General features: G+C 34.9%; 1 protein-coding gene across 5 annotated transcripts in view; it reads left to right on the top strand.

Annotated features, from left to right (window-relative positions):
• The window catches only part of ENOX1 (ecto-NOX disulfide-thiol exchanger 1), a 303,768-nt gene that overhangs the window by 226,661 nt on the left and 58,785 nt on the right, over positions 1–18,322 (top strand). For 4 of the 5 annotated variants that reach the window (XM_072410174.1, XM_072410197.1, XM_072410189.1 and 1 more), the window contains 4 exons: positions 1,445–1,615; positions 7,021–7,227; positions 11,344–11,577; positions 14,614–14,826. In XM_072410174.1, coding sequence (XP_072266275.1) covers positions 1,445–1,615; positions 7,021–7,227; positions 11,344–11,577; positions 14,614–14,826 — 825 coding nt within the window. Of the gene's footprint in view, positions 1–599; positions 637–1,444; positions 1,616–7,020; positions 7,228–11,343; positions 11,578–14,613; positions 14,827–18,322 lie in introns of those variants that run through there. The other variant, XM_072410204.1, reaches the window with a different exon arrangement.

Below are 18,322 nucleotides of genomic sequence, written 5' to 3' on the forward strand. Positions count from 1 at the left end.
TGTGCACGTAAATGAGAAAAATGTGCTGCATTTCCTTTCAACTTTTCTTCTTTACAAGAAGACATTTATGTGTGATAAAGGTTCTACATCCAGTGGGATTTATAGCTTCCAAATAATTTTGATAAAATCTTTGGCTTGCTAGCTAGCCAGTGTTAAACTATTTTTCACCTTATTTTTTTTCATACAAACTAAAAAGATGCTATAAAAGATACAGACAGAAGTTTCTAAACATTATCATATGTATGTAGAAATGTTTCCAGACTTCTTGAATTTGGCCTCCAGAGTTCAGTTCTTTAAATGTGGTTTTCATGCCAACTTTAGCTTTTAAGACTTATGTTTGTAAAACTACTTATCATTTTCACAATATTTCCGAGGTTTAGAATTTTATATCTTGATTATCCATAGAAATTGATACATGCTTTTGTTTACATATGCTGAATTATGGTTTTGTTCAATTAACAGGTTCGCCAGACCTCTTGTAAATTTGCAACAATTTCAAAATGCTGCTGCTAGACTCCTTAGCCTAGGGCTACACAAGCTATTAAATCTCTCTGCCATTGAGTTGACAGTGTTTACAGTAAATGCGAAGTAGAAAATGTCTATATAACAAAAGAATGTATTTCCTCTTTATTTCAGGTATGTAAGTTTCCTACATGACAACTTAGTTGATAAGTACATTGGTTTTAGGAATAACCAGAAAGATCCCTAAAGAGTCAAGAGTTATCATTTCTCTTTTTGTTCCCAAGGAATAACGGGACCTTAAATTATTACTTTTAGTGCCCTACAACATCCTTTCTCCCCAAATCCAACAGCTTCCTGATCCTCATAGATCACAGTGATGATTTATTAACAACAGGTAAAGGGAGGGAAGTAAGTAGTGTCACTATGTGCTCTCCTATCAATATGCTTCATACACTTGGACTGTGCACACTTTACTTGTGTTGCTTCTCCCTTCCCTTCTGTGTAATCTATTGTACAGATCGTACAGGAAGTGCAAGAGGCCGATGCTAAATCACTACTTACATGCTGCTTAAACACTGCCTAAAAGTACATTTATTTAATTAGGTTTTAAAGAATACAGAGCTACAGATACAGACACATAGGTTCAACAAATTGTTGTGTAAATATTCTGCAAAATAAAAATTGTCAAACCCATGTGTGTGTATCTGCATTTGCATTGTGAAGGGAGTTGTATTTAAAAGCTTATGGGTATTACTCATGTTTGATTTTTAGACCTTTGCTGCAGCTATTACATTTAGTTATAGTTTTGAGTTGAGCATAATTTCTTTTGACTTCCCTGAATGTACTGTTTATCACACTCAAAGGGGGATGTCTGCATCCTTTCCACAGAGTATGTAATGATCTGTGCTGTAAAATCAAATACTTTTTTTTTTGTTTTTTTTAATCACTTCTAAGGTATGTCTCTTATTTTGTGTAATTCCAGATACACTATGTGTTCCAGGATTTGATCCAAGTCTTAGCATGATGACTGGCATAACACCAATCAATCCAATGATGGCTAGTATGGGTTTGTTACCACCTCCACCTGCACAGCTGCCGATTGTCAAAGAAATCATCCACTGTAAAAGCTGCACTCTCTTTCCTCCTAACCCCAGTGAGTATGAGACTGTATTTGTGCCCAAGAATTTGCAATTCAAAGACCATTATGGTTTTCCTGCACTTTTTATGTATTGCTTACAATCTTTTTTTTGTTAGTCTAAGTACATGTACAAGCCCATGAATGCCTTTTTACAATGGTGTTTAGTTTAATATGGAAGATATCCAGTATAGAACCATGATCCATATGGCTGATGTGTGGCCCCCAGGCAGTACTTACAGTACAGTAATTACAGTACAGTATTTTGTTAACTCTTTTGATGCAGAACCATTTGGCAGTGGTATGTGATAATGAGTATATGCTTGTAACACTGTAGACGTTACCTACACTGTCTACAAGCTATATTTCTATTCATTCTACCTATACAAATTTAGGCAGTGCAGAGACCAGTAACAGTGAGGTCGCAGGTAAGACACCTTTTGCTTGTTTTTTTTACATAAATGTTTTGTTTTTTTTAGTTTTTTATAAATGTTGTAAAAGTCATAGTGAGCTATTGCATATCTTTCTAGCCTTCTTTTAAATTAATTAGCTTCACATTAATTGAAATGAATAAAACAAAAAAAACAAATTTGTTATAAGGTTTATTATTTTTTAACAAAATACCTATAAAATTCCAGCTAATTATCTCTTAGCTGGAAGTGATAACTCTGTATAAAGACTATTTTCAGTATGTGCAATCCCTCACTTAGATATGCATAAAGTTAGGCCTCAAAAAGAAAAAAAAGCCATCCAAAAATTACTCCTCACAGGAGTGAAAAATTGTGGTACACAGTGCTATATATCAAAGCTTCTATCTGTGTATGGGTATATAACTAATTCTTTGTGTCCACTGACCTTCCTCCATGCTTTGACATATTGGTTTAACAGCACACATGACTTCTGGGTAGATGTAATCTATTCTGAATGTACAGCAGCTATGTGGGTTAACCAATCCTTATCATAATGTTTCTCCCTGACAGACAGGGCAGATGGGATAACTGTAGTAAGTTACTATGCCACTTTGCATGTGGTATATAACACTTAAAATGGGAAATTTTTAACTGTCCTCCATAAAACAAGATATTTAATCTATTAAATCCATATACTGTAGAGACATACAAGTACTTTTGGGCAATCTAAACATTCATTTTATAGGATAAAAATATATTGCCTTGCCTTGTAAGCCTAATTCAGATCTTATACTTTGAAGATACTAGCTACTGTAATTGTATAACTGACTGTACATAATAGTGTACGGTATGTCCGTTCCACATCTTATGTATAATATTTGCTTTAAGGAGAACTTGTTCTGAGCTGTCTGTATACTGATATCAGAAGGAGGTAGAAGATAAACCTTATTGCTAATTCCTCCATTTCAGTAATCAAGAGTGGGTTAAGGATGGCAAAAAGAGTGCCAGTCCCTGCCTGGCATTACTATACACTATATGATGGTTTACAGTATAAAGCATTATGTCTGTAGCTATCATGTTTTCCTGTGGTTTGATTTTTGTTTTTTTTGTATATTTTTTGCTTTAAGCCCACTGTTTAAGTTTAGTTGTTGAACTGAGAGAATGCAAATATAAATAGGTTGGATGTGCCCAAATGAGTTATTTTTAATAGCTCTACATGCGTTAGTTCACTTCTTTTTAGATTTCGTTTTCTGTATGAAGGTACATATATAAAAATGTGAATGCAATGAATCCTGTCCTAAGAGCTCGGAATCTATTTTTTTTCCCTTGGGCAGAGTGAGATAAAATTATATCACTCCTTCATTGTCTCTGTTCCTTTTCTTGCTCTCGCTGTATGATATGCAGTCCTGCCAGCTGACTCCATCCGTCACAGTCTGACTGATCCAAGATGGTCTTTCTTCAGACTGAGCTCCATGGCTCCAGTTTAATATTCATTGATGCAGTCTTTGCTTTTCTCTGGGTGATTTAAGCCCCACTCAAATGCATCAAGTTTAAGTATTCATGAACAACAGTAACCCTTTTCATTCCTTAACTAAAATGAGATAAAAGCAGTTCTAGTATTCTAGTAGTCAATCCTCTTTTTATGCATATTAACAGTATAGGATCTTTGATGTCTCTAAAAAAAAATAGGTGTAGACTTGGGTTTATGGTATAGGAAGCTATCAGATTACGTGATGTCTATTCGCTACTTGTTTTGTTTTACCATAAAAACACGCACTCTTTGGTTTGTTGTTCATTTTTTAGACCTGAGACTACACTACAAATAATATACTAGATATGTTAACCCTTTCTTAATATGCTAGTGTGAAATTCATTCTAGCAGATGTGCAAATAGGTGCACTATTTACCATGCCTAAATATCAATGGCAACATGTGAAGTCTTCAATATTTGTTTGTTTTGACTTTCATAGCATCTTCTATACCTATTTTTCTATAATCAAAGTACTAATAGAACCTTTTAGTTTTCTTATTTTATGTAAATATTTTAACCCAAGCTTTATGGGCCTATAGAAACTGAACAGCCCTCTGGAGTTTACCAGCCACTGATCTTACATAAGCAGCATTTTTCAGAGATGCCAGAGCTACAAGATGCCCCATTGTGGACCTAGTAGTGAGTGAGTATGGGATCACATTGGAGGGACAATTTATGCTATCTTGGTAGACAGTATGCCCTGTGAAAAATATCCGAAAGAATGCAATAACAGGTATGAAAGTGTTAAATATACTAAAGAAGGAGTTGCATACAAGGATTGGGCATTTGTTACTTGTTGCTGGCATGATTCAGAAAATGATATGCCATGGGCTTTAATGTCAAAATTATTATTCATGGTTTAACATACAGATATACACATATATATATATATATATATTTTTTTTTTTTTTTTTTTTTTGAGAATACTAATGATCAGACATTTCAAAAACCCAACTCAGTTGCAGTGCTTTTCCCGTGATAAGCTAGGGTCAGTCATTGTCTGTTCGTGTCTCCCTTTTGTACAGCCTGAGCTGACCATTTATCCTTAGGGATCCACCCATATTTTGGTAGCCATCTGTCCATAAAGCATGTAAGAAATATTTACAAACTGTTCTCCTTCTGTTTGCTCATTTTCCCAAAAAAATTGCAGTTTTTTTTATCCGGGACCAGGAAATATTATGTTTCACAAGTTCATGTTTAACAAGATCAGTTTATCAATTTTATGTGTGTTCTGTAAAAGAAATAGAGATTTCTCAAGTACCTCTAAGTCTTTCCCAAACAACTAGACTTATTGATGTTTAATTTGCCCATATAACAAACAGAAAAACAAATGGAAACCAAACAGGCATTTGTACCTTGGAGACTTTGCAAAGGATTGAAGAGCTTTTACTATGTCAGTGGGAATTACTAGCAATTTTTTATGTAATTCCTTCGGAGTATCATAACAAAACTCTATTTCAGAAACTGCCTCAAAATATTTAATAACACCCTCAATTAAATGTAAATAATAGAAGATGCTTTCGGCTTTAGAGACAAGTACATAACATGCAAGGTGTTAGGGTTACTCGTTTCGCTGTTCTGGCATTCTGTTATATCTGGGAGAAGACAATGGTGATAACCAGCAAAGTTTTTCATCATAATGTCTGTCCTTTCTGTTTTCCACTTCTTATTGTTTTTGGCTCGCCTTTTCCCTTCGTTTTTATGTTGTAGTGTTGTTGTTGTGTGTACATAGATATGCAGAACTATTTACAGATAAAATAGTAAAAGTATTTATCCTAATCCAACAAGTCTTTATGAAAGATGGAGACTATTCAGTCTTTAATATAACAATATAAAATATTTCAAGCTGTTTCAAGTCTTGCAAACTAGAGCTGCAACCCATAAAAACAAATTGAACCCAGAATAAATGTTAAACACTTTCTATAAAGAACATGCCTTATAACACCACTCTATCATTCTGGAAAAAACTTTAACCCAGTCTGTAAATATGCGTTGCCCTACTGAATAGAAAATATTGAGAAACCTGATTTTTTGTCTGTCTGTCTTCACTGTCTGTATTAGTCTGTCATTTGCAATCCCTATTTATTGTACAGCGCTGCGTAATATGTTGGCGCTATATAAAATCCTGTTTATTAATAATAATAATAATAATAATAATTTTTTGCTGATATGTATGACCAATGTCACTCTGTAGAGTCTTACATATTTGTATATTTAATTTAGTAAACCAACACAATGGTGCTGTACAGAACCTAAATGTATGCTGTGCTCATACCAAAGGGGACAGGCTCATAATCATTTGTATTTTGTGTGCTGGGCTGCATATTTTACACTTATATACATTAGATATATAAATCCACATAAAACAAGGATTTTAGGTATAAATAAACTACATCCGAGCATACCCTTAAAATACACTTGTCACCAAATCATTAAAAACTATATGTTATACCATTAGGGTTCCTGCCCATGCTGCAGTCTCACACTGTTTATAAATGCCAACTTTTGCAGTTGCACTTTTTCATTAAAAAAGACTCCTGTCCTTTGTGATAGCAGTTTGGGGTTTGCCTAAAGGGGGAGGATACATGTGTGACCCAAGCAATAGAAGTTTTTTTTGTTTATTTTTTTTTTAAGTGGTGCTTTTTTAAAAATTGTCTATAGCTTGCATAAGCATCTAATACTATCTATGGTTGGGATGTAGGACTAAAGGGTCCCCCTTCTCATTAGTTTCCAACACCATTCAAAACATTCCAAACACTTCACCATGTTTTTTAGTATCTCTCCAAACATACTGTTTTTTTTTTATGAATCTTGATTCTAATTCTGTTATGTCACAGGTCCCCTTCCTCTATTGGTGCATAATCATGAATCTTTCGGGGAATTATGCTATATAATGACCTAGCACTGTCCTTTGCAGCATTGTTCTGTGAGTTTGTGGCAGCTTAGTGACGGTTCCCAAGGGGGGTTCTTGACATCCAGGACTCGAAGGAAGTGGGTTGAATGATGTTATGTGCCGTTTGACCCAGAAGAAGACCAGCAGTGGATCACATTGGGTTTTAAGTATTTACCTGGCTGAATCGTCATGGAATCCTTCCTTCTGTTTACATCTTCAACATGTTAATATTTATTTTCTCCTTGAAGAGCTAGTGGCACTTCCTGTTTGTAATTATTTTGTAAACAAAATTTACTGTTTACATAGACTGAATATACAATTTAAATGCCTTTTAATTATTTGTGTTATTTATAGCATTTTTAAATGTTGTATAAATTCATAAATTAAAATAACTGTTTTTGGTGTAAATTTTTATATATGGAAATGTATATGTATGAGTTTTGTAACCTCATAAAAAGAAGTTATCATGCACAATAATTTATCTAAGACTCTCATTTAAAGTGCTTGAAAATAATGTTTAAATTTTAATAGGTTACATTTCTCTTACAGGGAAAATACTTAATGCTTAATATTTCCAATTTGTCCATAGATTTGCCTCCTCCATCTACAAGAGAAAGGCCTCCAGGCTGTAAAACTGTATTTGTTGGAGGATTACCTGAAAATGCTACAGAGGAGATAATTCAAGAGGTCTTTGAGCAATGTGGAGACATTACAGCAATTCGCAAAAGCAAGAAGAATTTCTGTCACATTCGATTTGCAGAAGAGTTCATGGTTGATAAAGCCATTTACCTATCTGGTACAGTAGATTCTAATTGTGGCAGTTTCCTATTTGCTGTTATTTTGTTTTACATCTTACATTCATTTTGCCCTTTTGAACCTTGGCTTGTTGGATCCATGTTTGTGGCACCATGCTTTTGTTATAAAGAATTTACTGTTGTATAACCACATTTTCCAGGTTACATGTTTAGCCAGGTAAATATGCATGGTTTGCTAATTATATTGTACAAACCCAAGCTAATTGATGTTTGTGGTAATTCTGAAATTTTTTTTGTAAATTTCATGAGGTCAGTCGGGTACAGATCTTTTTTCAATGTTGCCCACATTTCTAGAACAAATACTAGGATATAACAGTCTTTTCTATATCTGCTATACATCAGCCATAATTTCCAGCTGTTTTATGCAGCCCCCAAATAGTCTGAAGATTAATAGAACTGTGCTGGTATTGACCTCAGTAGTTTAGGCTAAACACTTTCGCAACCAAATATAACGATCTACATATTGGTTGTCTGATGTCAACTGGGTACTTATCCAACAACATTTTCTGGATATAACATAACCAGCATTTCTGCTATAATATATAAACCTAGCCCTATGCCTCTTTTTTGCTATGCAAACTTTTCTTTTTTTTTTTGTCCCCAGTGAATTTGTCTGAGAAATCCATTCTCAGTGATTTGGAGACAATTAGTTTATTGTAAATTATTTATATCTAAGGGATAGATTTTTAGGGTTTTTTTTTCTTGATCGGCTTACTCTGGTGTTTAATGTGTGCTTTTTCGTTAAGACAATTCATTACAAGTCAAATCTTTTTGGTAAATTCATTTACAAGCTTCAGAGACTATTTTACAAAATGATGAAGCAGAAGACAGGAAAATACTTTAATAATTAAAGGAAAGGGTTATCCTGCTGTCTGAGTCACAAGATATGTAGGTCATAAGAAAATCCCTGAATAGAGTGCTATTTTTTTTTAATTCTTAGAAACATCACAAAGATGAAAAAACAGAACATTTCTACTTGTATATTTAAGATTAGTGCTCTTGTCAGTGGATCAGATGTATTGTAATACATTTTTCTTCTTGGACTGCAATCCAAATTGTAGAATGGTATCTACCGTACCTTATTCTGCCTTGTAAATTTAATAAACTTGCTGCGGTTACATTTTATTAGCTTAGAGTTTAGTATTTACATTTTCCTTCCTAAATTATAGAGCTTAATGAAAGGAATCATTCTTGAGAAGGTGTAGTTGCAGCCTTTTTTTTTTTAGTTCTCTTTCCTAAATATGTTGGTAGTTGTGCTGATCCCCAGTCATGGTGTCATTGACGGGAGAGACAGATACAGCTGAAAGTTATTTAATTAGAACTAAATATTTTCCTACCTCTTCCAGGTTAGTGATTAAAGTATTAAAGCCGTGAGATTAGCACGGCTAACAAATACTGCAAGTGTTTTAGTCATCAATGTGACTTCATTTACATAAATCTGACTACTGAAGTTCCTTGTAGCCACTTCAGTTTCAATTTAGAGCCCATGTGGTTAGAGAGTACGAAGATGAGGGTGGTGATCCTGGTATTCAATAAAGGAATGTGGGTGCCTGGAATTAGAACAAACTCACATTTTTTGTGGTATACACCCCAAAAATATACATATTTTTATGGGACTTTTTAGAAATATACCACAACATACTTATTAAAAGTTAATATTTTAATATAACATCAATATTAAAACATACAAACAGTAAAATCTCCTATATCAAGCAACTACTTCCATTGTACTGTTTGTCCAAAATATTGACAACATAGTTTTGATCTTCAAAATTGACAAAAACTGTTCATCACAGCTAACATTTCAATCCTTTGTTAAGGGTAATGCGTTTCACAGCACATTTGTCTGCTTCCTCAGACCAGGAAACCATACATCCATAAATGCTCAATTGCTTGGTAAATCATTGATTGCAAATTCTTACATAGCATGTAGGATATACTGCAGATAACATATAGGATACTTGGAAGTAATGAAAGGCATGTATCAAAGCTGGTAACTGATGCTTATTCACCCTCACTGCAAAGATGGTCACCTGTCCCCTTAGGATGCTAGCAACTAGTTTGCAAAAAAGGATCCCTTCAGATATATCATCCATACAGAATGTTTGAAACCAGCAGTGAGTTTCTGGTATTCATCTTGAGGTTACATTTTTCAGGCAAAGTTTAAGTACTGGGAGAATTTTTCAACACCCATTGTGTTTAATGGTCAGACAATAACCACACCTAAAAAAGTGTCCTCTCCCTTACTATTCCCTGTTGTGGCATGATAGTTATAGAAATAAAACATTTCACTAGAGCTCTTTTTGCCTATGAAGTCTACAAGTCTTGTGATAGATACAATTATTTAATTAGCACATAGAAGTACCAGGGCTTTTAGAGACCCAGAACTGTGTGGTTGTCATAGAAACTGCAGAAATGCAATTAGCATCCTGTCATGAAGTTTGACTGTTTTTGTAAATCTTATTGGGCTTGTTTGTGTTATCAAACCATGTCCAGTCTCATCTGATCCATTTATCAAGCTAAAGCATACCACATTTCTAGCCCTGCCAGCTGTCACAAGCGTCGGAATGCTGAGAGGTTTGTCAGTTGATTGAGCAATGAACGTCTTGACAAATATAAGGTTTGTTCCAGAATGGCGTATATTTTTTTAGAATAACACACTGTACAGACAATCTTGTTCTGCCTTTCTTTCCAATGGGGTTAGGTTCATACTGAATACTTTAATTCCCTTTGGGATCTCACAGATGTTAATTCCAAAAGCAAAATAATTCCTTCTAGAGTAAAGTCTGATATTTGTTTATGCTGTATAAAACCACAGCTCTGATTGCCGTGCAATAACATTTCTTTCAACATCTTTTATTTTTGTTTGCCAGCAACCCATTTATAACCAAATAAAAACTTTAATTGTTTAAATAAAGGACAGATTTCCTAAAATCAAAAAGCATTAATAAAAGCTGTACATTGACTGCCTGTGTTGTGCACTATAGGCAAGCATAGAATAAAACACATAGAAGCTACACTGTAATTGAAAGGAAGGAAAGGATGTCAGGGAGCACAATAATCCATATTGTGTGTGTATCTATGTTAAACTTTCTTAGCTGCAATGACATTTTCTACTGGTTGGTAACACTTAACGCTCAAAACAGCTTTCATTTCAGGTCTGTGTATATTTTTGTAGAAAATATACACACTACATGTAAAATATTGTTTAGGGAAGCATATAGCACAACCATAATATATCCAACTGTTAATCCAGTCCTTACCTATATGAATCAATTTTGCACAATGTTGCAGCAATATTGGCTATGGTTTTCTAAGTTTAAGGATTGGCATGAAGATAGATTTAAAGCTCCAGTTAAGCTTGTTTAAAAATGTTATTGTGGGATCTCAATTGGTACTATTGTTTTTTTTTACAACTTTACTTTGGCTTAATTGTTAAAGTGGAACTAAAACTATAATTTATTGTGGGCAGACAGACTCTTTTTTTTTCTATTTAAAACAAACTTACCCCATGGGAAACATAGCGTATGATCAAAAGAATGCATGAACTCTTGTGCAAATGCATAGGAGTTATTTTTCATTTTAGCCTAGCCAATTGGGACGGATGAACATCCTGAACCCAGAAGAGGACAAAGTTAAGTTATCCTTATAGGACAAAGTTAAGACTTTGGCACTGGCAAAAAAGCGTTGGAATATGAGTTTAGTTCTGCTTTAACTGCAAACCATATAACATGATTGGTGACAAAGAAAGTGAATTCTGTACAAGAGTGTGTAATACTGTAAATAATGTAATTAATTTATTGGTATTTAGCCATTATAGCAATGATCTGATACCTTCTACGTAGTTTATATATTGAGTCTGATTTATTAAAACTATCCAAGGCTGGGGAAGATAAACTATCATGGGAGAACCTTGGTGATCCAGCAAACCTGGAATGGATTTAGTCAGGAAATGCAAAATTGCAAATAAATACCAAACACATGCTTATTCTAAAATGTATGTGACTTTAAAGGTTCTTAGCTTTTCCCTACTAGAATTAAAATGCACACTACAACTAAAATTCTGTGGTTTTCATTATGATGTTGATTGTTTGAAGGTTATCGAATGCGACTGGGATCCAGCACAGATAAAAAGGACTCTGGTCGTCTACATGTGGATTTTGCACAAGCAAGAGATGACTTTTATGAATGGGAATGTAAGCAGAGAATGCTTGCAAGGGAAGAGCGCCATCGACGCAAGCTAGAAGTGGACAAGCTGCGCCCTCCATCACCACCAGCAATCATGCATTATTCTGAACACGAAGCTACATTACTTGCAGATAAGCTGAAAGGTAAAGCCATAACCCCATTATTTAGGAGCTGTTCCTAAAAAAGAACTGAAGTCCTATCACTGCACCCAAAAAAGGTAGGCAGTTGGCTATAGAGTAGTCACTGCTATACCCTATGGTCTACCTATTGCTGATCATTTTCCAATTAATGAACTAAGATGGTCATTGTGCACCCTGAATGTGGCAGTCTTGGTAGGCAGGGATTTTTCTTCTTTATGTCAGACGCTCCAGCCAAGAACAACAGTGATCAGCAGAGTAGTGACATCACAAAATCCTGCAGCAAATCTCATGAGACTAGCAGTCAGAAGCAGGAGTGCCTTAGGTATCCAGCTGCACATATTCCCTGACCTGCTATATGTAGAAACCATCAGAACAGACATAAATACAGTTGTGTTCATAATTCATCCGATTTAATGTAATAATTCCATCTGCAACTAGTAAGGCTATTGCTGTTGACTAATTTTATGTTAAATAATGCAGTAAATTCTGTTTCATATTTTTATTGTTCTCAAACCCTGCATTGGTTTGCTATTTTCGAATATTAACTCCCTAACTAACATAATTTAAAAAAAATGCTGAAAATCATCATGCATCACCATACAGCTTGATTGTCGTAATGTTATTGGCATTCTTGAATTGACATGTATACTTTAATTTCCATACAATTAATGCCTGGGTTTGGAAGGGTATTAGGTTAGGTTATGATTTAGTATTTTGTTTTTCATTTTTAGAAGAAATTAAAAAAAAATCTTTAAAAAAAATACAATTTATTACTACATATGATAATTTTTAAATAAACTTGTATTAATAAAATATGGGTGTCACCACTGCCTATATTCCCTGCTAGCCCCGGCAGTTATTCTGTTCCTGTGGTATTAAGGACAAAAATACAGATTAGGACATTGCAAACTATAGAGAATTTAAGAAAGAATATAAACCAAGGTCAGCAGTGGAAACTTCCATATTTCTTTCAAAACAGATTTCCTTTTATAAGACACACTGAAAAAATATTTCCCAGACTTCTAAAAGATTATTTATTAGCATTTGTTCAAGTTTTATTATATAAAAGCTGAGGAATCCAGACATAGCACAGTGATGAATCCATTCCATATACCTTTTAGTCAAGCCAACTTAGTTTTGTTTGATTTGCACTGGGTTTTTATTATAAAGAGACACATCACAAATTCTTGCAACAAGGCAGACCCTCTGCTGAAAGAAATTGGAATACATATTTATAATACATTCCATAATACATAATACATTGTGCCAGTTTTCTTTTCTCAGTTTTGGAATGTAGCCAGCTTTTTTAAAAGACATTTTGGGGTTTTCAAGTTTGCTACCATGTAGTTTACACATTTATAAGTATCTAAGAAAATGACTAGTTAAGTTGCACACCAAATTCTGTTTGTAATTCTATAAAAGTCTAAAAAAAATAGGCTAAAATTATCTATTTTATCCTATAAGCAATAGAGACATATATGTAACAGTGCAGTAACCCATAATAACCAATGTACATTGAACTGAAATCTGCTTGACTGCAACTTACATTTGCTTTTCATACAATCTTATTAGGTTTGCCCAAATATGCCCCACTAATGTGTGCATTTGCTGATTAAATGTTCATGCACAGAAAAAATTATACCACCACCTTATAAACAACATGGCACCTTCAGACTGTATTTCTTTCTTTTTTGTTTTAACATTTATATAGAAAAGTCAAAAATCATAAAAGCAAAATGCATGTGTGCATTGTCCTATAGATTAAACTCTTAAATTGTTGTTAAATTACCATAAATTAGCTACTTAAAACAAAATTGTGACGTGCCATTAAAAAGCATAGATCTGTCTAAAATTTCTCCCTCCGTAATCCAATGTAGAGCTCATATACAAAAACTCTTTAATGGCTTTACTAATACGGTAGAATACCAATAATATCATATTTTTAAAGTTCACTGGTAAAATAATAATCAAAATCGATGTCAGAGAAATATGGAGTATGATTGCTTATTTATTTAACTAGATTACAATGCTTATGATAGCCTAGATTCTGTAAGCATTATATAGAGCATTTATGTGTCCCAGTTTACCTAGGTCCTAGAGTTTCTTTGCTACCTATCAACCTGGTTTAAGAAGGTTAGTGTCTCCCTAAAGGAAGTCTGTGCCAGCTTTTATAGATGGCAAAACATTTAATGTGAAAGGTTGTCTCTGTGTTTTGTTTGTTATGTGCCAAATAATGTAGCAGCTGTTGGCTTCACATTATAATGGTACACACACACACATGGTGTATGGTCATGTCACTAGCTGTCCCTCCAAGGGGCTCACAATCTAATGTTCTTATATCAGTCATATGTTCTTGTATTTATGTATGTTAATCTCTAATGCAGTCTAAGGTCAATTTTGGGGGGAAGCCATATGACCTAACTGCATGTTTTTGGAATGTGAGAGGAAACCGGGGTACCCAGAGGAAACCCACACAAACACAGAGAAAACCTGAAAACTCCATGTAGATAGTGTCCTGGCCGTGATTCAAACCCAGGACCTAGCGCTGCAAAGACCAGAGTGCTAACCTCTAAGCGACCCTTCTCTCCTTCTGGAACTTGGTCCCATCGCCACCCAAGATCTCTGGATATTACACAGCCCTGTACATTAAATAAGCCCCTCTCCCTCAATTTCTTAGTTCGATCGGATAACCAGATTTTGGAAGAGTACTGGTTGTTCTAAACATCTTCCATATGTGTAGCACCAGGTAGTACATGTGCCACATTTTTCTGCAGGATAGCATCACTCTGACCTAGTAATGAACTAATAAATTAGGTTTTGATTTTCCCCATAAAAAATGTGTTTTTGTTTCACATTTGCATTCTTTTTAATCAATAAATCCTGTTTCAGCATGCATTAGCATGTTGATACATATATATAAATGCTTGCATTAAACCTGCAGGTTACATAGTCGATTTGTACAGTATATATATGTGACACTGACATGTGTTATTAGGGAAAATATGGTGAATTTTCATGTCTCCTTGTACTTTTATTTAGATGACACCAAATTCTCCGAGGCTATCACTGTTCTCCTTACCTGGATAGAAAGAGGGGAAGTTAATCGAAGGTCAGCAAACCAGTTTTACTCCATGGTTCAGTCGGCAAATAGTCATGTTAGACGGCTGATGAATGAAAAAGCAACACATGAAGATCAAATGGAGCAAGCCAAGGAAATCTACAAAACAGAACTGCTGGGAATCCTTACTCAATGTAAGTACCTTTTTATTTAATTTTTACAATTTCTGGGGTAAGTAAATTGATATATTTGGGCCCACAACAAGGTGAGCAACTGATTAAAGGTAAGGTTTGCAAGAAAGATGGCATGATCATCTCAACTGAGTGGTGTTCTGATCATGTGCAGCGCATCCAGCAATCAGTAATACATTAAAGTAGATTAAATATATTTGTTTCTTGCAAGTGATAACTTTCCATCCAGTTTATCCTGACCACACCTCATCATTAAGTCTTCTGACACCTGAAAAGAAAATTATTACAAAAATGTCAGCTAATGTAGGTATCTCATATATAAAGCAGAAGAGTTAAGAACTAATATATTGGTAATCATGCAATAATTATATCTTAAAGCAGAATAAATTCCCAGTAGTGTCATCCGAGTAAGACTGTGAAAGACCATGAGCATCAATGTGCACCAAAATAAGAGCAATGATGTGGCACAGGGCTTAAAAGAGGGATATAGTTAACTAGAACCTGAGCCAATTCACGTGCCACACTTCACGTACCCACAAAATCTGCTTTTTATACCGTCTTAATAAAATCTCAAAACAATCATTTTTAAAAACTGGAACCTATTCAATGCATATTTTTCTGCACACAGAAGATAGACAGAGAGCTGTGCATGACCCTACCTTAAAGAAAAATGTAATTTGAAAAATGTTTAGCTTCTTAGCATCCAGCAAATTTTCACATAAAAAATGGAAAGCACACAGTGCCAACTACAAAAAGAGACCTTCAGAAATAGGAATGCACATGGCAAAGTACAAAAAGAAACTGTGGAATATGGAACATACATCACAGAATACAAAAAGATCCTATGGGGAATAGGGGGTGCGTGCAGAGCACAAAGTAAAAAATGACATACTAGTAGCGAAATAATAGAATAGAAGAGGAAACTGTTTCAACCTAGCCTTTTGCTATGGAGGGCCTTTAGTGGCCCCCTTCATGGTCTTTACCAAGGAACCATCTTTTTTCTATCTACTGCAGAACTTTACAAGGCAGTCTACATGCTAGCTGCAGTGACGGGCAATAAAACTTTTATCAGAAGTATCCACCCCTTCTTCCAATCTTGTATTTTTATTACAGTATGGCTTCCCCCAAAAGCTTCCTCCTTTTATTGCATATTACCTTTATTTTGTGCCTGAAGCCCTACAGAAGGAACCTGCACAAGTGAGGAATAAATGGGGTGACCCTGACATACCCAGCTTTGCCCTGGTTCCTCTGCTCGACTGCATTGTCCCTATTATGGGCTGGGTGAGATAAGGTTGAGCTGGTGCTGAGCCTAACTAGAGCTAGCAGTGACTCTTGATGCAAAAGTTGTTTATGGGAAGTACTGAATTAAATTGTATAGGAACTATAGCAGAATATTACTTTCCTTTACATTGGCATATGGGGACCCTGATTAAACTACTTTTATAGTATTTAATAGTGGACCTATTCCATCTTTAGTAAATGTTCCAGAGGTCTCCATGTATTAATTTAAAGGTCATCACATTTTTTATATATATTCGACTTACAGACTTTTTACAGACTAAATTCTGAGCTTTGTTCTAGATTTCACCCAGTATTTTTATTTATTTATTTATTTTTAGGTCACAACCCTAATATACAGTACTTCTGCGTATGAAATGCTGTTTAAATGTAGTCTAACTTCAATCATCTGCAATGAATTACTCAGCAATAGAGAAAAATGGTATCCTTGTGGTTTAATACTAAAAAATGGCAATGTATTATATTGCCATATTAAGTATATTTAGAGTATTAAGTTTATCTTCTATGACTGCAGTTTAGATTTTTTAGGGGGGGGGGGGTAATTATTGCAGATATATATATATATATACCAATAACCATAAGCCTAATTGTGGACTTTTTGCAAACGCCTATCTTTTTCAATAGTATGAAACTTATGGACAGAATTCATGTGGCCTTGAGAGTCCTAATAGCTGGGTTTTAATTTCCCAGCTGACATTAGATCAATATAATAATGCTGTGAATGCAATTTCAGGAACAGGCTTTTAGATGCTCTGCTTTTACATTAATAAGACTAAAATGCATCTGACTGGCGGTGTAAAGTAGTCTGAGGGCTCTATTGATTTATAAGTCTGTGTCTTAAGTATAAGATGTATGCATCACACTGGAGTATCTCTGTATTGAAAGTGCACTTGAATATAACAGCAAATTAAATGTACGTCACTTCTTTTCATTGAAGTTTGTTTGAACTTCTTACTTGCAGGCTTTTTATGTTGGTGTTCCACTGCAAGCTAAAAGTATTAAATAAAAGAATTTGCTTCAAGCTAGAGTACCATTTTTTCTGCAATATCAAAATAAGACACAGTTCATATATATTTGTGTGTGTGTGTTTACATATACATATATATATATATATATATATATATATATATATATATATTGGAAACTGTGCACAAAGAATGGGCTTACAATTAGTGTGCAGAGAACAGTAAATATGGAGCCATGTGAGGCAGTGATAAAATACAAATTATTATTATTAATAAACAGGATATTTAATAATATTACGAACATATTACCCAGCGCTGTACATTAAATAGGAGTTGCAAATTACAGATAAATACCGACAGTGATACAGGAGGAGAGGACCCTGCCCCGAAAAGCTTACAATCTAGTAGGTGGGGGAATTTACACACAATAGGATGGGAGATATGTAGTGGTGGGAAGTAGTGATGGTTTTAAAAGACAGAAGAAGATAGGTAGGCAAGATTGAAAAAAATGGGTTTTGAGTTCTTTTTTTCTTTTTGAGCTTTTTTTAAATGAGCAGAAAGTAGGAGCAAGCTGAATAGGACGAGGAAGACAATTCCAGAGAGTTGGGGCAGCTCTAGAGAAGTTCTGTATCCATGCATGTGATGAGGTTATGAGTGAGGAAATCATTAGTAGATCATTGGAGGAGTGGAGCGAGCGGTTGGAGGAGTATTTTTTTTACCAGGTCAGAAACGTAAGTGGGACAATAACTGTGGAGAGGTTTGAAGGCAAAGCACAGGAGCTGTAATTCAATTGATTTTAAGGTGAAATAGAAGCCAGTGTAGAGATCTGCAAAGAGAAGCAGCAGAAGTAGAGCGGTGGGACGAATGGATGAGTCTGGCTGCAGCATTCATAATAGATTGTAGAGGAGAGGGTCGGGTTAGCGGAATACCAAAGAGGAGGAGGTTACAGTAGTCCAGACGAGATATGATAAGAGCATGTACAAGGAGTTTGGTGGTCTCAGGGGACAGGTAGGGGCAGGTTTTGGAGATGTTGTGTAGATGAAAGAGACAGGACATGGAAATGTTCTGAATACGGGGGGTAATTGAGAGGGGACAGTCAAGGCACAAGACAATGTGCCTGACGGGAGGGACGAATACCAGTGTTGTTAACAGTTAGAAATACAAATCCATGAGGAATACAGGTTTTTATTAGGTATCCCTACATTTTAGGCAACAAATTAATTCCGCATCTAAAC

The sequence above is a fragment of the Pyxicephalus adspersus genome, chromosome 1 (assembly GCF_032062135.1).
Source record: "Pyxicephalus adspersus chromosome 1, UCB_Pads_2.0, whole genome shotgun sequence".
In the NCBI taxonomy this organism is placed as follows: Eukaryota; Metazoa; Chordata; class Amphibia; order Anura; family Pyxicephalidae; genus Pyxicephalus; species Pyxicephalus adspersus.